This window comes from Phyllostomus discolor, chromosome 1, assembly GCF_004126475.2.
Source record: "Phyllostomus discolor isolate MPI-MPIP mPhyDis1 chromosome 1, mPhyDis1.pri.v3, whole genome shotgun sequence".
NCBI lineage: Eukaryota > Metazoa > Chordata > Mammalia > Chiroptera > Phyllostomidae > Phyllostomus > Phyllostomus discolor.
In genome coordinates, this window is record NC_040903.2 from 201,339,641 (window position 1) to 201,366,588 (window position 26,948).

At 38.2% G+C, this 26,948-nt stretch overlaps 1 protein-coding gene across 7 annotated transcripts in view; it reads right to left on the minus strand.

Moving 5' to 3' along the window:
- Positions 1-26,948, minus strand: part of CEP128 (centrosomal protein 128) — a 433,346-nt gene that overhangs the window by 19,276 nt on the left and 387,122 nt on the right. For 6 of the 7 annotated variants that reach the window (XM_036012776.1, XM_036012791.1, XM_036012780.1 and 3 more), the window contains 2 exons: positions 11,419-11,496; positions 8,153-8,266 (listed from right to left, as the gene is read on the minus strand). In XM_036012776.1, coding sequence (XP_035868669.1) covers positions 8,153-8,266; positions 11,419-11,496 — 192 coding nt within the window. Of the gene's footprint in view, positions 1-8,152; positions 8,267-11,418; positions 11,497-18,769; positions 19,034-26,948 lie in introns of those variants that run through there. The other variant, XM_036012795.1, reaches the window with a different exon arrangement.

Here is a 26,948-nt window from a genome sequence, read left to right on the forward strand (position 1 = left end):
TTAGTTTCTAAATATTTGAGAATTTTCCAGATATCTTTCTGTTATTGATTTCTAGTCTCATTCCATCATGGTTAGACAACATACTTTGTATAATTTCAGTCGTCATAAACTTATTGAGATTTGTTTTATCGCCCAGATGTAGTCTGTTTTGGAGAATGTTTGACGTGCACTTGAGTGTGTGTGATCGATCGGCTGTTTTTGGGTGGAGTGTTCTACAAACGTCGGGTCGAGTTGGCTGATGGTGTTGGTCAAGTCTTCTATAGCGTCAGTGATTTCCTCTCATTGTTCTATTACGTCCTGAAAGAGGAATGCTGACATCTCTAGTTGTCGTTATGAATTTATTTATTTTTTCCTTATAGTTCTATCATTGTTTACTACATATATTTTGACATTCTATTCATAGGTACATAAAATTTACAACTGTTGTGTCTTCCCCTTAAAATCGCTGACTTATTCCACCAGTCACATTTTTTTTTCACATATAGAAAATGAGGCTTACCTCTGATATATCTTTAAGTTCCAACATTTTATCAGTCTTAAAAAGACTGCCAGAATCCAACATATTACCCTGAAATGCAACTAATGAAATGAAACCTAAATGGATACTCTAAAAGAAAAATATTTCACAATTCTTTGAACAATCAATATACTGGAAGGTGAAAAAAAATACCTTCATGTCTTCCAATTATAAAATGTTGTTCAATTTGTGGCATTTCTATAAAAGTAAATTTTGTAAGGTGATCATAAAGTGGGTCTTTTTGTAGTTCTTACCTACCCTTTAATCAAATACTTAAATATTAAAAAGAAAGTATTTCTTAAAAATGAAGATTTTTTGCAATTTTAGCAATCCTAGCTTTTGCTTTTTACCAATTCTTATATCCTTAGTACAAGGACCTATTTTTATTGCTGTCTTAAGTCTCAACAAGTTAGTTAGCCAGAGTTCTCTGCAAAAATTCCACTGGGTGAAGGGACTTGCATTTTCTAATATTTTCCCTGGGTTTCTTCCACTTCTCTTTCATAACCCACATTGTAATTGGTTTCTTAAAAGCTGTTCCAACCTGACTAAAATGTCTTTGCTAAACTGATCTCTAATGATTAATATTTAATGACGCCCACCAAGGACTTTTCTCTCAGGAATATTATAAGTTCAAAGTTTATAAGACAAATGATACATTTAATTTTTTAAGAAAATTTAATTTATCCAACCCTTCCCCTGGAGAGAAGGAAAAAACATTTATGTGTTTCTTAGTCTGTGGCAGGAATGTTTTCCAGAATTTGTCTCCACACTAACAAGATGCTGTCCCTCCATCTCTTCCCCATTCTTTATTCCCAATTCCCCATCAGTGCTTGAAAAAGCTTACCCTCTTCCTCAGTAAATTTTATTCCTGTTTGAAAGATAAATCTGGGCAGATGGTTTACTCCGAGCCTGTATTCTCTATCTGCACCTGCATGGCTGCCATTTTAGCTTCTAAACTCCACGAGGGCGAGCGAGGCTTTCACTGTCTGTTCTTATCTACCCATCCTATAGCCCACAGTTTGGCCCGGGGCTATTGGCACTGAGGAACTCAAAATGGTCAGATTCACAGATGTTCATTTTTCTTGACCAAAGTACAGAAATGGAAGTTGGCTGCAGTGAAAGCCGGGAAATAGAAGACTTCCACTCTCACCTTCTCTGTCTCCGCATGTAAAGAAATCAGGGTGCTGGACCAGGTCCTCTCTCAGTCTTCTCGGCACTAACATTTTATGATTCCAACCTATCTGAGCAGAACCACTAAACCACCAGTACTTCTAACTATGCAAACTAGCTTTACCACAAGAAATCCAAATGCATACCATGATACTATAAACCCAAAGCCACACTCATTCACAGACAAACAGACTCATGAACATACTGTGCTAGGTCAGGCAGGCCATTGGATAAATTTACCTTTATCTGGTTAATATCTTCTAATATAAAATTTAATAATCCTAGCAACTCAGTAATGAAAAGGATCCTACTCAGTTATTTTATTTTTATTTTTTTAAGTCTACTTCAGACACAGCTCTGCATGGCTTTAATCCACACTCAGAAACCATACCTACTCAGAGTGGATACAAATTTGCCACAAACAAGGATGCTCAGAAGAATGTGCCACTGACCTAACAAAGGCAAAGGTCCAAAGATGTTTTAATGATGGTGCTGCATTGGACTTGGTGCTTATTCTCTTAAAGTCACAATTTTAAAGAAAACATGGATTATTTACATGAATATGTTTATCACATGAACATAAACTAGGAAGGCATTTACTTGGTATTTCTTGTGCCTTTAGTATCTAGGATTTTGAACTTGAGATTATTAAAAATGGTATCTTTACAGATGAATTTCTTCAGAATCCTTTCTTAATGCTTTTGAGTAAACTAATGGACAGAGTGAACGCAGGTGGCTTGTTAAGGGACCCGGGTTTGGTAGGGCAGGGCTCAAGGAGGTTAAAAAAGTAATGCACTCATCTAAGAACCCATACTGATTTCCCAAATCAGCACTTTTGATCCATTGCTATTTTCAGATTTTACAATAAAGGAAAATCCCACTCATCTGGCAACCTTTTGTTTAACTTTTAAAGAGCAAAATGAAACCAACCCGTTAAATATTATGGCTGGCAAGTTAGCCTTGGTCACTTTAAAAGAATAAAAATCTCTTCCGATTTTAGCATGATCTGATTGCCTACCAGGTTTCATATGTGTGAAATTAAATTTTTGTTAGAGTTTCAGAAAGCCTAAAGCTGGAAAAGAATGTTTAATCACCAATTATCAGGTGAGTGTTTTCTGCACATTCTGGAGTCGAAGACCAGCCAGACACTCTCTGCCCTCAAAAGCCGTACCATCTAATGGAACCGCATTTCCCAATTTCAGCACTCATCTGTAGTCATACTTACTATTTCCTTTAAGTTAACTTACAGAATAGCTTTGCACCCTAAGTCTCTAGGTGAGAGGCTTAGAGAATGGCAAATTGGCTGAGGCTGGGGGAAGCATACAGCTATATTTGCACAGCAGTTGACATATGATTTCTTATCGCAGCAAGGAGAGAGGTGGTTATAAATGAGGTAATCTGGGTGTTGTGCGGTTAACTCTCCCTCAAATCCCACCATGTTGCCACTGTTATTCCCAAGCAATGTTTGTAGAGTTACCTGAATAACACGCTAGTGATGTATTTTAATAGTTATTAAATGAAAAGCACCTACAATCTTGACCTGCATCAGGAGTTATGTACACCGTGCGTTAGAAGTTACTATTGTAAAGATTTCAGGTATGTACAGAGATAGTTGACCTGAGAGAGAAAGTCTAATGGCCATTAATTGCTCTGAGCAAAGTATAAACAACTCAGGAAGAGCCTCAAAGAGGGCAAAACAGCTCCCAGGAGCAAAGCGCACTTAATACCAGACACATGCTTGCGCTGAACAAACATGACAAAGGGCTTTGGCAAAGTGCGCTTTCATAAACTGCTGCTGAAAGACATTATCAACACTTCCTCGCCCGCCTCATCTCGTCCTATAAAACATCTGCTTCTTTAAAAAGAACTTACGTACCAGCTCTTCAACTGAAAATTGAAAATCATGAGTTTCCTTTCAGGAGGAGGAAGGATGGGAACAAAACATGCCTTCTGTGATTTTACTAAAACCCCCTGCTAATAAAGACCATATATTTCGTATGGGTAGCGAGCACAACATGCAGGTAGCAAATGGGGATTTCTTAAACAAAACCATCTCCTCTGTGAATTCAGATTAGTGATGCCACGCTATTGGCTGACTTTGGAAACAGCTGGGACAGCATGGGAAACTGTTCCACAGAAACTTGGTTGGGTCTGATGAAAGGGAGGCCGTGGCATGCTTCTGCTGTTGACACAAAGACAGAGACAATGTGTCAGGCTCGGCTTTAAATTAAATCCTAAATATAAACTTTTAGATTAGACTTTGTCCAGTTACTCAGTCAGCTTAGAACAACATTACATTACACTGACCTGACTGGTGTAACTCAGTGGGTTGGGCATCGTCCAGCAAAGGGAAAGGTTGCTGGTTCGATTTCCGGTCAGAGTATATGCCTAGGTTGTGGGCCAGGTCCCCAATTGGGGCTATGCAACAGGCAGCCAATTGATGTTTCTCTCACACATTGACGTTTTTCTCCCTCCTTTTGTCTCTCTCTAAAAATAAATAAATAAGATCTTAAAAAAGAAAGAACAATATTATATTATGCTCTCAGCAATTGTGGATATTGGTCCTGCTGAGAAGCCCAATAGGTTTCTAGAAATCTGATAATTTCTCTTCTGCTGATTTCCGTGAGAGCAAACCGAAGGACACAGCTCTTGCCTGGGTTGCAAAAGAGCCTGACTTCCTGCTAACCCCTCCCTCCACCAGCAGTGTGGTCGGAGTGGATATCTCGCTGCCTTCCTACATCAGCAGCAACGTGTGAAGCCAGTTTCCAACATGGCTCTCCTATTCCGAGGGTTATTTGTCTGTCAACAGTAATACAGTCAGGGTTGTACAGCTGTAATGCTAATGGCCACTCTCTTCCAAAGAGATGGGGATAAAATATTTCCCTGTACCTTGTCATCACAAACTGTTTTTTAAAAAGACTTTGGAGCTCCTTTCTTTTCTTTGAACTCCCATTGCGGTCTGTCGAGGTCTCTGCAATAGCATTTATCCCTTTCTCCTTTGCATGACAGTTATTTGTGGGGAGGCTTTGAATTCCTGAGGCTTTGGTCATGATTTTTCCTATTATGCCATTCTCTTTAGCCCTGGCGGAGTGCCTGTATACAGTGGAAACTCAGTTGAATGTTATATTTAAACAACAACAACAAACATGAATATTCTACAATTAGAATGGAAGCTCCAAGAAGGTGGGGATTTTTGTCTATTTAGTTTAATGATATGAGTCCCATGCATCTAGTAAGTTCCTGGCACATAGCTGACATTCAATGAATATTTGTCAAATGAATGGATAAGTGTTATGATTTTCCAAAGAGTTTAAACAGTATTTTATTTGATTGGTAAATAAGGAAAAAGGAATAATTTCTATATGTGCAAAAGAAGAAAGGCTAGATTGGTAATTTCTCCTTTCTCTGGACAAGGGGGTGGCAAACTTTTTTCTAGAGAGCCAGAGAATGAATATACTAGACTTTTTGGACCATACAGTTTCTCTTGCAGCTACTCAAGTCTACTGTTGAGTGTGAAGGCAGCCATATACATTATGAGAATAAATAAGTGTGGCTGTGTTTTAATAAAACTTTATTTACAAAAGCAGGTGGCAGGCAAGATTTGGCCCATGGATGACAGTTTGCTGACTCTTGCTCTAATCCACAAGGATTAAGACAAATTGATAACTATTCCCTCCCAGGAGACAATACTTTCTGCATCTTTACATGTCCCACATGCCCAACTCTAACAGGTGGTGCAGTGCTTTGCAATTTGATTACTGCACAATACATGTTCGTTGAATTAAGCTAAACCCTTCTGTAACTGATTTCCTAGAACCAGTTTTCAGTTGAAGCAATAAAGTCAGCCCTTGCAACGTGCCTTTTCTTTGAACTCTGTCCTTGCAAAACATGTGGGAAGTTAATAGCTGCTGAAATAGTGTCTTATAAAAGTGAGGCATGTTCTCTCTTGATAGAAAGAGTCCCAGTGCCTCTCATTTGAAGCATTTTCTGCAGGATGTCAGTGATTAACCAGAAGTAGCTCTCCTGATTATCCAGAAGCCCAGAAATGATTAACAACGTTCTCTCTGCCCATCTGAGCTCATGCTTCCTTTGAAGCTGCCTCTCCTCTCAGTCTTTTTAAATAAATTATTTTCATAAAAAGTGTCTAAGTGAATGATCATTGGTATCTACGACGGGCAAAAATGTCCTCCCACAGTTCCTTCTCTAATGACTACAAAAGATGTGATATTTGCATAAGTTCTGTTAGATTGCTGGACTATTTCAGGCCAGACATGTGTTCCATATGGTGAGAGTCTACACATTCATCACTGAAAAGAATCAATGTTTTACAATGTTTAAGTAGTACTAACGTGGAACAATGTCATCATATTAATGTGGCCCTTTCCTATACTTGCACCACCTATCTGCAAAACATATTTCTCATTTTGCTAAGTGTTGGCCTCACTTACGAACCAGGCCTGATTTCCTCTTCAGCTGCAAATTTAATTTAAAAGAGAACTCCAATGAGATTACTTGCTGAACATGTTAAACATTCATATGCTGTTATCCAAATTGCACTGATTCATATCAATTTGGGTGCAGCTAGATAGCACTGATTTCACCGGATAGCAAGAAATAATTTTTAAATGCAAATAAAACACTTTAAAAAAAGAAATAACTTTAAAAATGTTATATTTGCATCTCGACCTTTGTTGAATTAAGAAGAATGTATTGTATTTATAAATTTGTGGAGACAACCGACTATTACATATTAAAAACACAGTTCTATACTTGGTGACTGCTAGAAAAATTAAGATGTATAAAAGTCCAAATTTATATCATAATAACCTGCTAGTTAAGGGCATAGATTACTGAAGCTAGTAATCGGGTTTTAACTGATTCAGCCATTGGATTGCTCTAAAACCTTGCTTTCTTCAATGGTAAAAGACAAAAAAAAAAAAAACAAACAAAACGAAAGATGCCAACCTAACAGGGTGGCAACAAAGATTAAATGAAATAATGCATACAAAGCATGTGACACCTACAAGAAGAGTAATTTCATGTGATTGGCCCAATAATGAGTAGTTATCATTAGCTATTGATGTCTAGACCTCGTATTTCTGTTTATGGGCAGCAGCACCATTGTAAATAAATGGTGGAGAGATGCTTGAGTATATGGGAGCCTAATGGGAATGCTGGAAAATGATTTTGCAAACTTAAAATTTGCTGTAAAAAATAACAAGGTCCCCACTATAGTCCATAATGCCAATCTGTAAAAACACAAAAGTAAAATGGTAGAAAGTCACAGGATTCCCTCTTCACAATAAGGGCATCAGTAATATGGCATAACAGTGTTAAGTTTTGGGGGACTGAGGAAACGGAGTGCTCATTTTAAGCACACTAGGGAGAAATATAGAAAGGAACACTGTTTTTGTATCTACTGTGTATTCTATCATATTACATTCAGAGGAGACAGAAGCTTCTTAGAAGTAATTACATTTGGCTATAATAAGTAAACATATACAGTGTAATGAGTATTCATACATACTTAAGTCTGTAAGAATATAAAAAAGGCCAAAGAGCCTTTAGCTTTTTTTTCCCCCTAAATTGACTCGAAGCCTACATTCAAATGTAGATGGATTCCCTCCAGGTCAGTGTTCTCAATGGGGGTCAGTGTCACCCTCCAGGGGCCATGTGGCAGGGTCTGGAGACAGTGTTTGATGCTGCAGCTTGGGGTGGGGGATGCCATTGGCATCTAGCGAGTGCACTCTGGGGCTGCTGCTACATATCCTGCAGTGCATGGGACAGCCTCTACAACAGAGTTCTCTGACTCAAATGTCAATCATGCCAAGGACGAGAAACCCTGTTCTTGCTAATCACTGTTGAGAGTCAAATGGTTCTAAAATCACCCACAGCCCAGGTGGGTCTTGAGGAGACTCTAGGGAATGGTGGACTTTTTGTCAACATGGTCAAATCTTTCCAGTCCTATATGCTGGTTCTGCCCTAATGAATCAGCAGCTTCAGTAGTAGTACGGAGTCCATATCCTCAGGAAAAGACTGACAAATGATTGTAAATGCCAAGATCGTAGTTTACAAAGTACTACACCTACTTTACCTACCGGGGGCTTCAGCACTGAGAGCAGCTGCACTTCTGCACGAACGACAGCAACCATCCACACTTAGCCTTTGACCAACCAGGAGACTAAGGGTTTCTGGGTCTGGGATTTCTTAAACAACATAAATTCCCATGGACAAATGACATACCAGGCAACAATAGCATAAAAGTGAAGATTAGTTCCCATGTAAAAATTGAAAGCACTATCTTTCGGTTCTCTACTCCCACAAAATGGAAAATCTATTTCATGCATCAAATAGAATCTTTTCCTTTACAGGTACTCTTGCACGAACCCTGAAGGAGCTGCTGAAAGGTTGCAGCCATAAACATGAATAGTGCCCAAAGGCTGAGGTGTATGTAATGGACCTTACTTTGAAGCTTCTGATTCTGTACTTGGGGTCATCTCGGTGCTGCCGAAGAGACTCTCTGTGGCCTCTGTATTTGGAATATCTCCCATCAATTCTCTCGGACAAGCTGTGGGAATCCTGGAAAAACAACGAAGTGTCTGAGCTGCTAGATGAAAGAAAGCTCAGTATGTGAAGTTAGAATGAGAAAGTATTGGTATGTAGAAAATAAATAATTACAGAAGTTTAGAGAGATACTTAGGGGAATCATTTGTCCCTAAAAGGATAAAAAGGAAATGGTCACTTTGGATGATACCATAAAAATAAAACAGGGGGCCACATTGGTTATTTGCACTCTTTTTATAACTAGTCCCTTGATCATCTGAAATGATCGACACCCTTTAGTTAAGTGGAAAATGTTTCAAGTACATTGTCTGAAGATGGTCATTAATGACATCATGCCACCTTTGGATGTGTGTACTGTCCTCGTACTTGGCATAAAAACGGTTACCTTTAAAACTAGAGCCCTTTTTCTTCACTAATTCTTAAACAACATTTTACTTTTTAAATATCATAGCACATAGATTCTTTTAATCTTAGGATATCTCATCTAACCTTAAAAGCATAAAATATTCTGGTAATGAAGAATTTAAAAAGCAAAAATTCCCAGGGCTGGTGGGCCTCCCTGCCTCCCTCCCTCCCTTCCTTCCTTTCCTTCATTTTGGGACAACAGGATAAAACACAGCAGTCACTACAGCCATTTATTTAGACATTAACCTTATGAATTAGAGAGAAATTAGAAAATTAGAATGAGGGCAACTGATTTTCACGTGTAAGAAAAATCATCCATGGCATTTAGTTCCCCAAATAGTCCCAAACAAGAAATATTAAAATTCCAAAGTTCTCATTTTTTCCGTAAGAAAAGCTATGGTGCCTGGGAAGCAAAGAATGAGCTGTCCAAGGCTAGGCAATTTGTGGTGGACATTGAAACATGGGATTGTAGAGCTGAACCACTTCTTCTAAAATGGGCTTAAAAACATGAGAGAGAGTATGACACATTTAAAGAACAATCAAGTCAAGACTATAGAAATAGGATGTGGTTCATATTCACACTTAGAGTCAGAGACTACAGTGTTATATGAGGTAACTGCTGGTGACTCCAGCATGAAGTAGGAGCATACAGATCAAGTTACTCAAGCTCCTCATCTTATGGATGAAGAATATCCACTGAGACGTGAGTGATTTTGTCTGGCGCACGAGCGCAGATTAGAACCTAGCTCTTTGGACTCTTGTTCACAGAACACTGATGTCTAGAAAGTTTTAGAAGTTTGAAAATTATAATCTACAACAATCTACATCTAATGATCTGAAGGTCTTATGTATCTTTATTTAAGGCTACATCTAGTTCTAATTAAATTTATTAAACAAGCTCTTTTTAACCGCATAGATGGCTTTACAGTACATATAGACTGGGCTTCAAGCTAGAGGCAAGAGGGCAAAGCGGATGAGCTTTGTTGTTAATACCGAGAATTACATCCCAGTTCCAACTAATTTACACAGTCCAAGCTTCAGTGCCCTCAGCTGTAAGATGGGGGACAGGGAGACCCTCAAAAAATGTAATGTGACGTTGTGTACTCAGTGCCTGCCATGTAGCAGTGCATAATACTTGCTAACAAACTCCTTTCCATTTTACAGTGAAAAGTTTCAATTTTCATCACCAATATTGGAAAGTACAATTATGAAGTTTGAAAAATATTCCTCCCCAAAATTTCACTATATAGGCATCTTCAGATGTTAATATATGTATATATAATCTAGACTTGTGTATATTCACTAGCCTATATGATAAAAATAATTAAAAAACCCTTTGATAATAGTAGAAGACAGAACTTTTAAATTGTACTTATGAATATTCTGTTCTATGTGGACCACTGGGGAAAAAGTGAACTGTCACCAAAGATTAAACTTTGTATTTTTATGCTGGTGTAACACAGGCATCTGTCACAGGCATCAGTGACACATGCCACCTGTTTCCAATGCCCTCTCTTGTCCGCCCTTCCTTCATGTAGGTGACTTGTGATTGCTACAGAGAAAAAGGTAGAAAGGATATGGGCGTAACACAGTGCCCGCTGTCCACATCGGGTAATAAGGGTGGGTAAAAATCACATCTTCTCGGACACTGGTTTCATAATACTTGGGCAGGGTTTTAGACTGTAAGTATATAATCAAGTCATGAAAAAGAACCAAAACTTTAAGCACTTGCTTTTGTCGTCTTTGTGACAGTCTAGATTTCTGGATGTGTCATCTCAACCCTTGATGCCACCCAAAAGTGTTTAGTGAATGAAATACCGAAATACGCTTTGTGAAAGGTAGGCCAGTACGGATGTGGGGAGACCCATCACACCAGTGCCTGCAATAAAACAACAGGGCACAATCGAACTGTATTTCCTATTCATATATCCTCAAATAATATAGTACATTTAAACAGAATATAACATGAGTTATATTTTAAAGACAGTGTGAAACAAGAGGTTAAAAGCTTTTCAAGTGAATTTTCACCATTGTTCACTTCAGCCATACAGGGTGAAGACATTAGAAATCTCTAACATTGTCCACTGCACATGCATCCCTAAGCGGGTATGTGAGGATGCTCTTGGCCTGGACCTTGTCTGACAGAACTGGGTGGCAGGGTTATTTGCTTTGCATCTTTTTCTCTCTGTGAGGAACTTTGAAATATTATACTAGGTAAAGCCACACATATATTAATTGGATTTTTAATGAAATGCTCTGTGGTTTGAGTTCTATCAATCATTGGCATGGGATATAAAATCTAACACTCTGAGTGGATTTCAATTTACACATCAGTATAGAGATAGCCTGTGCACTGTCATCTCTCTAAAGCAAACAATACTCTGGAAATTTGTAATTAAAAGAAGATCATTCAGAAATTGAAATTGTTTATCAAATAAGTTTTTCGATACATTGTGCAACTTCTTTTAATTCTTAGGTATTTCTAAACCATAGTTAAAGCTTTAGAAGGCCATATGACCTCCTAGCAGTAGAATAAAAGCCTCTATTTTCCTATATCGTGCTAACATGTAAGCTCCATTATTTTCCATCCTGACATCACAGATGTCAATAAACTCTGACAACATGGAATGTTAGAAGTCCCCCATGTTTTTTGGTCTTCCCTTCCCCCCTACACTTTTCTTTGCACATCAGGAAGATGTCAAAGTGTCAAGTGTTCTCACTAAGATGAAGACACTGAAAGAGACAAGCCAACTCTTTCTCACTCGGAAGCCTTTGAAGTCTTCTAGCAGGCTCAGTTTCTCGGGCACTGACTCCAGATGGTCCAAGGCCACTCGGGTGCTCTGGGAAAGAACACATTAGGCAACCAAACATTATAAACAGTTTATCAATACTCTCGGAACCCAGCTACTAAAATTCAGTTGTACCACTGGTATGAGCAGTTCAAGCTGTAGACTTGAATCAAATAAGAACACATACAGTAGTACTTCTAGGATAAATATAACTTTCTAAATCAGAAGAATGATTTCCCTTTACAAAGTATATGAGACTCATTTGCAAGACTGACTCAGAAATAAAAACTCTTCCACGACAAGTGCTATCAACTGATATTCTATGAAACTTTCTATAGAGCATTTCATATTAATATTCATTTGCAAAACTGCTTCAATGAATATCAAAGATAAGCCACAAGGTAATACCAAGAAATAGGCGAATTTGCAGTTATTTATCTGTGAAGCATATCAGAGATCCTCACATGTTGCCATTATAATAAAGAAAAAAGTTCTCAACGATCATTTTAGTTAAAAAGGAAAAGAGAACAGTTTTCAAGACTTGGGAGAAATATCTGAAATTAAATATTTACAACAAGAATACTAGATACTGTTAATTATATGAATCAATTGCTCACACAGTCTTTTGATTAGCTGGTCACTGATTTACACCTACCAGTATAAACACTATGAGGAAATGATCTTCTAAACATTATTTCAAAGCCAATGTGAACTAGGAGTTTAAATGTTAGAATAATCCTGAGACTGGGGACTGCACCACATGTACATAACAGGCAGGCAACAGGTATTAGCTTTTAAACTTGAAGCGAGTCATAACTATTCAATGAAATAGATGACCAACCCCATGGCTGGTGCGTGAGAAGGAAGTGAAGAGTCTCACGAGAACCTGGACATAACTTGGCACATTGTTGTAGAGAGTTAGTGACCACACAATGTTCCACGTGCTCTCCCACATCCCCCAGGTGAACAGTTATGAACACTACACTTCGACTGCAAATGACATGCGTCACTTCTGGGATGAGACAGCTAAGTGCGCCAGGCTCTTCCATCCTAGTCTCTACGGTAAGGACTGTGGAGGCTCATGCTCTAGATGGCATGGCTGTAAGACAGAAGAGGATCACTGATTGTATTGGGCTTCATATGAAGGAGATAACCTCTATTGCATTAAGCCATGAGGTTTCAGGGACAGTTTAACACCAATCCACAGCACAGCATTAATTATTGCAAATAATGCCTGAGATTTACGTAATTAAATGTGGACTCATCAGATGGTCGGTCACTGGCTTTTTTTCTGGGGGAGTAGGATGGAGGCTCCAAATTAGGAGTATATGAAAGTTTTTTTCCCCTTTAAGGGAAGTTCAGTTTTTCTGGAACTAGAGGAGGTTAGGAACTGGTGTTCTCATCATTTGGTATAACCACTTTCACTTAATCTTCCTATTTTAAATCCTTTTTTCACTCCAGTGCTGTTCTCTGTCTTCATGTCCAATCCAAAGTTGCTCCAGAGGATATTCCTATGTCTCCACAGGGTTTGTGTGGGGACCAGGGTGGAGGCAGAGCTGAGGGTGTAACTCCTCCTTGCAGACACTTTCAGTGTACTCATTTCCACCCTCTCCTTCTGCAGGAATTAGTACGTCCCATTCAAAAGCCTCTGTGAAATTCCGCATCGATGAGACTAGCTCTCCATTGCTGTCCCATGGGCAGGTACCTGGTTTCCACCTTCTCTGTTCTGAGTCATTTGACCATTTTTCTTTTAATGTTCGTCAACTTTAAGTTATACATGTCTTCTAGTTGTCAACTTATAAATCAGTGTTTCTATTTCTCCATATTCTTATTTTTCTAATGTTAATCTTTGAGAGAAGAGCAGCAACACCCTTAGTTCACTATTTTGAAGTTGGAAGTCATATGTGCTTTTTTTTCAAGTTCACAAAGTCTTCCTTTCCAAGTTCCATTTAAAGGACCCAGTATTTTGCCCCTTCTGGTGAACATTTATACCAGTGAGTTTCAACCTTTTGCCTATCATGGCACACATAAACTAATTACTAAAATTCTGCAGCATGCTAAAAATATATATTTTTTGCCAATCTGACAAAAATAATTTTGATTCATTCATACTGGACGGCTACTGTTGTGTTGACTGTTGTCATATTGTTTATTTGACAATCCACGGGAAAAGAGGCCAGCGCCCCTTACTAAATAGTAAGGAACTGCATGCTTTAAAAATTCTTGCAGGACCCAGTGTGCTTCTTGCAGCACACTGGCTGATTCACACTCTTGTTACACTTTTTTACCCACACGTGCTCACTTGCACCACCACGCACTGTAAAGGGCTTCATTTAATTTCTTCATGTGTAGGACACATTCATCAAAATGGCATGTTTCTCGATACAGGTGCAACACAGAGGTTGAAGACAGCAAGTAGTTCATATGTGCTATATGCATTTAAATAGTAAAGTTATAAATTTCCTCAAGAATTATATTGGCCCTTAAACAATACAATACAAATGAATGCCATGGTGATTTTCAAGCAAAATGTTATGCTTTGAATACAGTTTTTATAAAAAATGATTCCAACAGACTTGTAGTTTTAAAACCATATTTCCCTTTTTTATCCTATAATTTTTCACATTTAGAAGTGACCCTCTGAATCTGGGTTAAATACGTTAAACTCACTTTGTTATTTACATAAGCAATAATCTCTTTCCCTAGTGTAAAATCTAACATGTTATGTATATAGTTTTGCTTAAAATTTTCAATCGACCAAGTGCTGCATGAGACATTTTTTTCTTACATGTTTCACATACTAGTTTATTTTGACTATTTGATTATGCATTTGGATGCATATTCAAATGGCTCCCTTTTTTGAGTGAATCATAAAAAATGTGTTGGCTCCTTCTTTTTAAATGCAGTTATTTTTCTACTCCTCACTCCCACTCTCATATCTATATACTTGCATATCTATATACTCACATCTATACACTTTACACTCTTTACTAATATCTTTTTATACTTTCTTATCATCCAATTTTAGTTGTGACTTATTCTAATTTATGTGTTATTTCTAAATATCTTCCTCACCATCATAAATGCTCTCTGGTGCACATACCTTTCTCTTCACCCTTATATTCTCATCAGTCAGTTAACATCAAATGTACATCTAGATAACATAGAAAGACTCACAACACACAGATAGTGCAGTTCCTATTCTTTTAAGTTAACAGGAGGAAGAATATATATGCAAAAGATGTAAGAATTACACAAAGAAAAAAGCCAACTGCATTTATTCTAAGGAAATTACACGTACAGATGCTAAGACTTCTAGGCCATCTGCAACAATAAGAGGCAAACTAGTGAGGGCAGTGGAGTCTGGGCCTTCAAGCATCTTAGGTCTCATAATTTCATGATGAAGAGGTATGTTGGGGGCACATTTATTTTCTGACTGTCCATCCCTCCCTGTATGCATATAAGGGTGCTTACAACCACCACTTGGGCAGAGAGATTCAAGAGTGTCAATAGTATACCCAAACTTTTCTTTCTTTAAAACGTGAGATTGGCTCTTGTCACATTACATGTCATTGCAAGCTGACTTTTTTTGACTGAAGTTTTATTTTTTATTTAATCTTTATTGTCTTTTTCCATTACCATTTGATCCCCTTACATTCCCCTTTCCCCAGTAATCACCGTACTGCAGTCCCTGTCCACAAGGGCTTTTCCCTTTCTGCTCACTCTCCCTGCCCCCACAAGCTGTCATCCTGCTCTCCACCTGAGTCTGTCCCTGTTTTCCTTGTTAGTTTGTTCACTGGATTCCACATATGAATGGAATCATATGGTATTTGTCTTTCTCTGATGGGACATTTACACAGAAGAATACTACCTGGCCATAATAAGGAAGAAGATTTTACCCTTTGTGACAGTAAGGAAGGACCTGGAGAGCATGATGCTAAGGGAAGCAAGCTGACTTTTCCTCAAGAGCTAGCAAGTGCTTTTCCTCAAGCACTAGAGAGGCAACAACCAGTACCAGATGCGTAGTCTAAAAAAAGGAACATGCTAGAATTTAGAGATGCCATAAGAACAAAATACCTCACCTAGAGTCAGGGAAACTGTTTATATTTTAAATTGATTAATTTATAGACAAATCCCCACTGTTAGAATTAAGGGAACAATTTCTCAAGTTTATTTAATGATGATACCAGCAAGTGAAAGGTGCTTAACCTGTCTTTAATATTCTTAAATCAATTTCCTAGAAGAACTAAGGGGTCAAAAACTGTTTCTCTTTTGAAAATGTTACAAGATCTTAAATTTTATATGAAGTCTGAAAACAAAGAATAATCCACAATTAAGGCTTATTTCATAAAGGACTGATGGTGTGTATAATCCTTGGTTTGTCTCAGAGGCTTAAAGAGCTGACCTCCCACTGGTCTGGGGGAGGCGGCAAAGCAAATGATCAATTGTTCCTAACACTGTTAAGCAGCATAATGAAAACTAAGCCATAAAAATGTCATTCAATTTTGAAAAATTTCTTCATCCCCACTTTGCCCTGTGATGTAGATACTATTGTTATCCCCATTATACAGACGAAGCAACTGAATAACCTCCTCAGTCTTCTGTTAGCAAAATGCTGATGCGAATCCAAGTTCTCTGTTGTAATGTGGCAATTTTCTTATAATTTTTTGTGGTAAATCACCAGATGAAAAGGAGAGCAATCAGAAGGTGTAACAGTGAGTACCTTATGCAATTCCTAATTCCTCTCTAGGTATTAACTCTTAGCAGCTACAATTTTGGAGATATGTCCTTGATAGACTTATTTCTGGGAGAGAAGTTTTATGAACCCAGGAAGAATTTCGATTTGCCAGTGTTGAAGAATCTGTCCTCCAGACTATGCATTCAGGCATATACGCACACAAGGGGTTAGGATACTCTTTGTGTTGGTGAGAGGAAGCATGAGATCGGACTTGTATGATACTAACGTCTTCTATTTTGGTGACATTTAGCACTAGCATAGCACACTATCTGGCCACAAGAGGGGCTTCAATAAATTTTGGCTGAATAAAGCCAAAGGCAGAGTTACCATGTTCTAATTAACCCTCCGACTCTTGGCCTCTTTATTAAAAACCCAAAAGCAAAATTTGCTGTTGCCTTTATTTTCTCTAGAACAAGGGCCAGACCAAGTGACAGAAACAACAGTGACATTCAGAAATCCAGTCTATTAGGCCCTGTGGCTTTTGCACCTACATGTGTGTTTAGAAGTCTGTTGAAAAGGCAAAGAATGAGCTAGAAAGTTTACTATCCCAAAATCTTCAGCGTACACCAAACTGTGTAGATCTGAGCACTTTGTACTGAGTCCACAGAACATTTTTCTTCAGTCATCCCTTTGTTTCAGAAGATCGGAGATACTGAGTGGGATAGCATGATAATGTAAGTAGTAGCACTTAGGAATAAGGATGGGGTTTCACTGCAGTTCTTAGATTCTTGTTTCCTGTAGAGAAAGCTTAAGAAACAAATTTAACCATAGGAATATTTTAATAAATACGCTTCTTTTTACAAAAATGCATGTGCTTATTTTCTTATTAACATACAACAATTGCAATTTTCTTAGAGTGCTATTGGAATCACATGTTTTGAGGTTCAGGCGATAAATAAAGAAGATGCTGTCTGTAATTTTATTTTATTTTAAAGTAAGTGTGTGCATTTTTGGCACTACACAGATATTAAATAAACAAGGTTATGGAGCAGCTTATTTGGGTTCAAAAATGCAATTCTATTTCATTTGGAAAGGGCTCCACTGCAAACCTTTGACAAATGGCTGAAAGATGGTAAAAGGACCTGAGTAAACAAGTTTCAAGGAGAGGAAGGGTGAGATCATAAAAAGGACAGACTGTCTGACTTTTCGCTTGTGGTGGCTGCATCCAGCACAGCTGTACTGGCTTCCCGGGGCCTTCTTTCCATCCAGGCTGTGGAAGGCGCTCGCTGGAGCCGAGCTGCACAGTAGCAGAGCACAGGACGGCAGGGTCCTCTGTCCAGAGCACCCCTGTGCTCGGAGGTGTGTGGATTTCCTGGAGTGTGCGGAAAACCTCCTATTTCTACACTGTGCACACCGAGAGAGGCCTAAAGATCAGACACCCTCTTAGAGGTGTTTGCATGTGTCTTGGGGTAAGAGGTGCATGAGGCTCATTCAATAAAAACACCAGTTAATGTGGCAATGACATCAGTGACTATATTTGAGCTAATATCCCAAAGAATTTTTGTCAACAAATTCTATTTGACTTCATACAACACTGTTCTAATCAAAAGTGGCAGGCCTCCTTTAAAAAGTGAAAATGTATACAATTGGAGAATAATTAGTATATCTTTACTGGAAAACTTGGATGAAAAAGGCTTTCTAGGTATTTTCTCTTATTCATAAGAATTTTTTAAAATGATGAACTACATGAATCTATAGAACCTGCCATTCCAGATTATTGCTTTCTTACTTTTAGATATAAACAAATTATAAGTTCCAGTCAACCCGTGACCTTGTTGTTAGTTTAATTTTGGGATTTATAAAAATGAATGAGTTGAAGGAGAAAGGAATAGAGAGGGAATAAAGAAACATATCTCTTCCCCATGAGATTTTTCCCGCCTCTCTGACATAAAGGAAAAACCACACACAAGAAAAACAAGGACTAGCTGAGTGATCTCTGCACGCTGAACAATGAGTTAGGCCCTTGCAACTGGTCTGCAAAGAGGAGGGTCTTGAGATCCATAAACTAATCCCGTAAAATCACTCACAGAAATTTCTTAAAACTGAAAATAAAATAGACTTACAAAGAAAATTAAAGATATTTGTCCCCAAAATGTGACTGCCTGTTCATGATGGGCAAATAGTATCAGCAAAGGTTTCCTGGAAGAGACTGAGTTTAGCAGTTTCTGTGAAAGTGGGAGGTAAAGAAACTGCTTTTGGATTTACTGGTCCCAGATATGCCTTTCAAGCTGTCCGAGGAACAGTGGTGAGGTGGAAGGTATGCTGAACTGGAAATCAGCACACCTGCTTGTGGATAGGCATAGTTCCAGTAATGTCACTTTCTTGTATTTTGTGGTTTGGGGTATACCACTTTTCCCTGCCCTCCCAAGCCTCAGCCTCATTCATTTATTCAACCATTCATTCACAGAATGAAGATAAATCGTGATGGTCTTCATTATTTCGCACCCACAGGATAGCTGTCATTATCAAGTGAACCCATGGATGTGAGAGTGCACTGAAAACTGGCAAGTACTTTCCAAACAGCAGGTATTTAAAAACAAATGCTGATTCTGTGAGGGGCCATCAATACAGAAGGGGAGGTCAGTGATAATTTAAAATTAGAGCTAATTAAAATTAGTCAACAGAGTATAAAGTGTGAACAAGGCAAACTTAATTAGCACTGTACCCAATATTTAGAAATATATCTGTTGCTCTACAGACTCATCCAAAACATAAAAATAACAAGAGTAATAGCATATGAATCACTTTTGTACATACTGTACCCTCAGCGGAGAATGCTCCCTCCAGTCTCCTTATCTGGTTAAAACTCCCTTCCCCAACATTACGAGCATTTTCAAGCATACAGCAAATCTGAAAAAAATTGATAGAGATCACCCATACACCTACCACCTAGATTCTGTTATCGATATTTTCTTATATTTGCTCTATCACACATGAATCCATCTATCTATCCCTACTTCTATTCATTAATCAACTTATTTTTTGTTTTTTTTTAAGATTTTATTTATTTATTTTTAGACTGAGGGGAAGGGAAGGAGAAAGAGAGGGAGAGAAACAACAGTGTGTGGTTGCCTCTTCTGTACCCCCTACTGGGAACCTGGCCCACAAACCAGACATGTGCCCTGACCGGAAATCGAACTGGCAACCCTTTTGGTTTGCAGGTCAACACTCAATCCATTGAGCCACACCAGCCAAGGCTGACTCATTTTTTGCATACATTGGTACACTGTCCCCTAAAGACCTTACCGTGCATATCATTAACTCCATTTGAATATTTATTTTTAATGTAAAATTTACATCTAATGAAGTGTATAAATCTTAAGTGGTTGGTTAACTTTCATTGTCTTTCCAATCTCTCATCACTTCTTCAGTGAAGGCAAACGTCAAACAAGCTCTCCCACTGCACCATGAGCCTTCCCTTTGTAACACTTATTAGAATACTAATGTTACATTGGTTTGTGTGGTTGTTTGATTATTGTTTGTGCTGACACTGGGTGGTAAGCATCAGGAGGGTAGGAAATGTCTGTCTTGCTGCTCACCAGTGTCCCCCGGCACTTCATTACAGTGCCTCCATAAAGGATGCATTGCTTCTTGAATGAACAAACGAGTCATTCAACGAAGGAAATGCTTTCATTCATTTATTCAATCTGCAAACATTTATTGAACGCCTACTCTATATTCTACAACTGAGCTGAGGAAGAGCATAACATGAGAGCAGAGATGCCTGGGGCCAGATCCTAGAGAGCATTTTAGGCCACAGAAAAGTTTTTGTACTTAATTCTAAATGAGACAGAAGGTCTTCTGACAGTGTTGAGCAGAAAAGTGACATGCTTGCATTTATAGCCAGAAGGACTCCTCAAATATTTCCTGCAGATTCCTAACCCCCCATCCCCAATCAAGAGAACAAAGGAAGTTGGGGAGTCCTGATGGAAAATAAGACAGGCACCTCACTCCCAGGCTGGGGGCCTGCTGAGTAGCAGAAGCTCCCAGACCTTCCTCACAGGGGCCATCTGGGTGGAGCTCCATGAGGCATTTATTGGGAGAACACACTGAATCCCAAGAAGGCCAATGGTGCCGCAGCCAAAACTCTGGATTTACCCCCAAACACTATCACAAAACATAATAAGAACATGTGTAACATTAGATTATTTATATTAACTAGATAAGATTTTTATTTGTAATAGATAGGTATATCTGTCTGAGGACAGGCGGCAAGACATAGTGAATAAGATCAGTGGTTAGAAATCCAGAGATACAAAGTTCTATCTCAGTTGTATGAGTCCGGGAAACTCATTTAACCCATGGGCTTCAGTTTGCAAATGAGGAAAATAGGAAAGTAGGGTCTGAAGATGTCTAAGGGCCCTTCGGGCTCTAGATTTAGCCCACTGTAGCTTTAGCTTCTTTCCAAAGTAGGATCGAATCTGATTTTTAAGCTTCAAAAGTTGGGCAGACAGTAGAAAATGATTTTATAGAGAGGAAGTAAAATAAAGACAAAAACATGCATGGGATTCTAGGTGTTAATATTTATCCCAGAACACTGGTGCGGTGGAGACACCTTCACTCTGCAAAGCTAATGATTGCATGAGAAAAACAGGAGGAAAGACATTTTTTGTCTTCTCGGGTGCTTGCCCCATCAAATGACCAACTCCAAATATTCTCATTTTGTGTTTTTAGAACAGAAACTTCCAAAAGTAGACAAAGAACTTGCTTATTTTTTCACCCTATAACTGTCCTAACAAAACAAATATTAAGATTTTACAGTTTTCCCCTCTTCTAAATACGGCTTGCTAGATTTTGGTTCTATTACCATAAATGTTACTCCATAATGTTGCTTCTCTCCTCAAGCTCTGTGCCATCGTGACTTTGCAAATGAAGGTCCATCTGTCAAAATGTCCTCGACACACTGCCATCAGCTCACTGATGCTCCTTCCGCAAGACCTGGCTTGGTCACTGCCTCCTCCAACATGACAGTTAGAGGCATAGGCTCTGGACGAGGTAAGCCTGAGCTGAAGTCCTAATTTAGTCACCTACTGGCTATGTGTCCCTACAGAAATTCCTGGAGCTCTCTGCAGTGGGAGTCAGTTTTCTCATCTATAAGGAGGAGTGATAATAATACCCATAGTGAGGAGTTATTGTGAGGATCAAATATATTAACATATGTAAAGTGTTAATATACACTTTACATGTATATTACTATGTAATATACTCAGTGAGGGCGGGGCACTAGTCAGCAATGAACACTGGCAATGATCACAATGACAACACTAGTTGCTGTTCTGCAAACTTCTCCCCCGAGGTCTGGGTGAGTTGCCCATCCTCAGTGCTTCCTACCCACAACATGTCTCTCATCACAGGCCTAATCATTTCCGCTCTGTAGGTTTACTCACCCCTTTCAGTGGACAGCAAATTCCTTAGCAGTTGGACTATATTTTTTCGTATATTTCCACTCCTGAGTACTTGTATTACATACAATAGATTTTTAGTGTTACCAATAAAACCTTCTCCAAAGAACAATGAAGACACACTTAGAAGTTAGAAGTGTGAAAAGAAGAATATAGCACAAGTTACTTTTGAAGGTAGAATTTGAAAAAAGGACTCTCTTGGAGAGTCAGAGAAGGTTTCCAAATAGACTTAAAATTAAATAAATAATAATTTTAAAAAACTGGAAGAAAAATGAGGGACAGTCAAACTGTGTCAAATGGGCTAGACAGTTAAAGAGAGGCAGATGACAACACAATCTTTGTGTGGACCTGATAAGATAAAGCGGAAACGTGTGATGTGAAGAGCAGCCTGCTTCCTGTGGATGAGATGATGGGGACACAAGAAACAGGGCTGACACTGAAAGTGCTCATCATTTCCCAAACATTGCAAAGCCCTGCTCGCAAGGTGTCAGGACACACTCCAGCAGGCGATCGCATTTGCCCCTTCCATAGCTAACGGGGAACGGGGGTCCTGATAAGGAACACGGATAAGGAATTATAACTGTTCTGGCTGAGGTAGGGTCCAGGCTAATTTACTTAAAAGCACCTTGGTGAGGTGAACATAATTAATCTTCTCTGTTCCCAAAATAAAGGGCTATTTTCTTTTTAAGAGATGCCCTGTATTCTCAAAGGGAATGACAGAACAAATTAATCATTTTCCATTACTCCACACACCGCACGTGGACGTTGAAAGAGCATGTGAATGGTTAATCCCTCCATATGGATGAATTTCTGGTGACAGGCAGATCAGATCTAAATAGAAATCAGGCAAAGTATTTTATTTTCATTGTCGTGGCTTTGAGATTTCATTCAAAAATAACTGAGATTAACTCTGCCCATACTTTTAAAGATGGCTTTCATAATTGATCCTTTTTTGAACACTTAGAAACGCTTTTTTGGGCCTTGTACAAAGAATTTTCCTGGCCTACTATCACCAAAGCAGTGACTCTCCCGAATTCTTTAAAGCCATCAGAAATTCACCTGAACTATCTCTTAAGGTATCCCCACTGCCAGGCCATACTTAGCTCCCAGTACCAATAATTTGAAGTCACAGCAATATATTTTGGTAGATAGCTCACTAAAGTTGAACTCGAAGTATATTGGACATGTTCTGCTAAGGTATAACCTGAATGGCTAAAGAGAAGGGTAAGAGGGGACATGTGAGTATATGAGGTTAACTGTATAGATATTTAAAGTCAGTTTCTAAATGTGTAGCCACTGGCTGTGAAAGATGGACCATGAAAGCCAGTGGGCAAAATCCAGCTGACAGTACCATTCGGTGAGCAAATTCACCTGACATTTGCCACAACCAATTGTTTTCCTGAAACTTCAATTGCTAGAAAGGTTATTTTTTTTCTTTTTTATAAATGAAAGCCACACATTCATTCAGCTGGACAACAATGAAGCTTTGTGCCCTGGTGGTTAGTACGAAAAGGAGTTAGTCTTGCCAAAGCAATCTGATATTTGGAACTTAGGTTCCCCGCCCCCACTCCCTGCCACACTTCATTTTAACATCTCAACTGAAATGAACAAGTTCTGTAGCCTTTACTAGACACATTAAAGAAAATAAGTAGTAAGTAGGCAAAACCATATGACTTCAGACATTTAAAATACATTATGAAAACTAGAAAACATGCAATACTCTGGAAACTGGGCAGGACTACACCACACTTATACAGAAACTGCATAGGATATTCAGTCTTTCCTTTATCCGACAAGCACTTACAAAGCACCTGCTATGTGCAAATCAAACTATAACATCACTACAACAGACTTCATTCTGCAAATGCTGACCAGATTTAGATCAAGTATATTCTTTTGGTTCCTTAACGAAAATACTTAGGGCCACAGCAAGAGATATGTATATTGCAATTTTTCATTAACTGACTCTTTCCCCATTCATTTGGGAAATTTTAAGTATAGGAACTATGCCTTACTGTGTTTGTATCTATGGTGTTAATACATAATAGCTGTTCAACAAATACTATATTTGGTACTATAACTGCTTCTCAGTCATCTAGTAACTTTATATATTCAGTGATATTTAAAAAACTTGCTAACGTGAAAAATCAGGTAATTTCCATTTGCTTGGGGGACAATCCCATATGCTGTCAAGTGAATCTGGGTGTGTAAATTCTAGGACACACTCTAGATGAAGTAATGAAGTTGCAACAAAAAGATTAAATTATGTGATGATTCCTGCTCCCCTCATTTTCTTGGGATAGTCTAGGACAAAATACCCATGAGAAGTATCAGTTAGAAAGACTAATATCTAAGTATTTTATACTGTTTCCACCCCCACCACCAAACTTTAGTTGGAGGCCACAGGTGAGAGCTTTGATCTCTCTTATTTCTAAGAGGATGAAGACACAGGTGCTATCTCAAAGACATGGTGCACCCTACTTGAAGTATATACGCCCTCTCTCCCTCTTAAACTTAGAGGAAACTCAGTGGTTTAAAGAACTTTCTGGAGATGCCAACAAGATGCCTAATGACAGTGAAAACTGGATCTATGACATTTATAGTCCTGTCACTCAGAGTTAATTGTAGCTTGCACACTGTGTGAACCAAAGGACTTCATGTATAACAAACACAAACCAACAACAAACAACAAACAGAAAGGTGGGAATACAGAATGGCAGTTTGCTCCCAGATCCTGTAACACGACAATGTGCTTTTGCTTAATCCTTAATATATTAAAAAAAAATTAGTGGTGTGGTCACCATTTATTATTCTGGGCCAATGGATGGAAGTTTTTTTAAAAAATTATTTTAGTTGCTGATAAGTAATTTAGAGGAAAATAGTGAAAAACCACTTCATTAGAACTTTTACTGAGGATTTAAGTATATTACACATTCTCCTGGTTTTGAAGGTATGAATGCAATGGCCTGCTGAATGACTGTCATTCACAGTCCCAGAAAACACCCATCTTATTGTAGAAACACTGATTCCAGACTTCAAATCTATTTCTAATGTGTTCTAGTTTATTGTAACTTCTGATTTGTTTTTCTTGGACTTGCATCTTCAAAACACAGTATTTCTAAATTGTGACAGCTCTTAATATGTTTAAGTTGACAAGGTCATCATCTTCTTTACTACATAATTACAATTTTTTCATTTTTCAGATTTATAAGCATGACCGATTCAATGAAACTTTTCATTGCCGTAACATCTTTTCCTTCCCATCACATTTTTATACAATCTGATTTCAACATTTGCTCACTTAGAAGCCACATGAAGTTAATTTTGGTGCGCAAAGATAATAAAAGATGGAAGAATACTGTCAAACATTCTTTCAAGCAAAATGGATAAGTTCAGGTTCTTGTGGCAAAACATTACACAATGAAGCCCTGCTTGTTGAATACCTAACTGGATGAGGGCACTCAATTGCCCTTTGTCCTCAGAAATATATTGTTCATTTATTGATTCCTGAGTTTGCAAAAATTCATATAGGATATTCTCATTTGAGAACGCATGACTTTTTGCTTATATAATCAATATCACCATCACCATTATTATCTAGCTCACCACTGTCTGTCTCTTTATATTCATCCTTTGATTCATCTAATAACTATGAAATGTCTTTCTGTCAGTTTTCTTTGTCAAGAGAGCATATGAGAAATTCTGAATTTTCAATCTAAGTTCAATAAATGTAATAATACTAATAAAAAATTTAAAAACTTGTTCTTGAATAACAATACAATATTTTGTTGGAAGGTACTGCTCCATGGCATTGCATGATGCCTTGTGCTAGCTGCTCAAGGATGTTTGTACAGAGAACAGATTTGGAAAATAGAGATAGTGACTCTGTCTGCGACAAAGGTTGGGTAGGATTTTCTGCAGCTCCCTTTATAAAATCAGGGGTTGCATAAGCTCAGGGCTCCTCACATGTGACACAAATGCACTGCATGTGCAACACCCACCTGGACCCATCTCCACATTGACCCTACAGGACCTGAGGAACAAAGGGGACCAATGCAAACATGCAGCTCATGGGGCCTGCTGTACTATGAGCAATGAAGTCTTTATCACGTCTTCTCCAGCGTCTGTGCAAGTGTGGTCAGCTAACTCGGTAACTTGCAGGTAGAGTAAAATCTCAGACTCCTCCAATGATCGGACAATACAATAAGAAACCTCAAATCTTATATAATAGTTCATTTATTGTAACATTCTTCCATGTGATTCCATTGTTCCTTCATTTTCATATAATTTATCTTTTTTTAGCATAGTTCAAAACAACTAATGGATAACAATAAAATACTTTCTAGGATGATAAAATAAGAAAACGTTACAAGAAAATAAGATCAACAAAATTCATTATGTATCGTAGATTTATAACAAGGTTAATAGACCCACATGGATTTTGCAGGACAGAATAAGTTTTTTCCTATTTTTAGAAAGAAAATTTTCTCTTTGTTCTTTGGAAGATCTCTTTTAAAAAAATAAAAGTAAAAAAAAAGTCATTCTTTACCAAAAGAAATTAAAACCAAGACTGAGTTCACTTGACCCTGGTGGTTTACTGAAGATGAAACCACCCCAAAAAGCCTTTTATGGTCGCCTCCTCTCCATCCTTTCATGCCAAATTCCTCACCCCTGAGCCTTCCTAAACCTCCTCTGTGGGGTCTGATGTGAAGTCTGAGAGTTCACGAATATTTGTCCTACATGACCTTGCAAGACGAACTATGTCCAATTGTCCTTTGCATGGAGTAGTCGGTTGTCACATGTGGAAAGGAGACAGGAGTAAAAGGTATAAGTATGATGGTATGAGGGGATTAACCCACAAGCAGAAGAGGGGAAGCTAGAAAGAAGAGATAAAGGAGGCAGGTGGTTTATATAATCCTAGTTAACACATTCAAAGCAAACTGACTACATAGACAATTTATCTAATATAGTACTAATTTACAAAATGACTTACTTGTTTTTGTAACTGTTCATACAGTGTCCAAAGATACTGTTTTTGTAAATTGGCCAATTTGTTACAATCAGTGAATTAGTGATGTGGTGAATTCATAACTGGGCAAATTTGCTCTCAAAATTAAGTCTAACAAATGTAAGTTTTAGTAAGATGCTAAAATTAAGCACCCTAGATTCTTGGACACTTAAGAAAATTAAAGAAAATGTTTGAGAAAGAATCTCACGACTGTTGTTTTGGTAGATCAGAAAAAAATTGCTGGGCACAGAATACACGATGTTATCAGCCGAAAAGGCAGGAACTTAATTCGGTGGAAATAAACACCACTAAGTTCAGTAGACACGAAGGCAGAGTAGCAGCAGGCTCCAGGGGA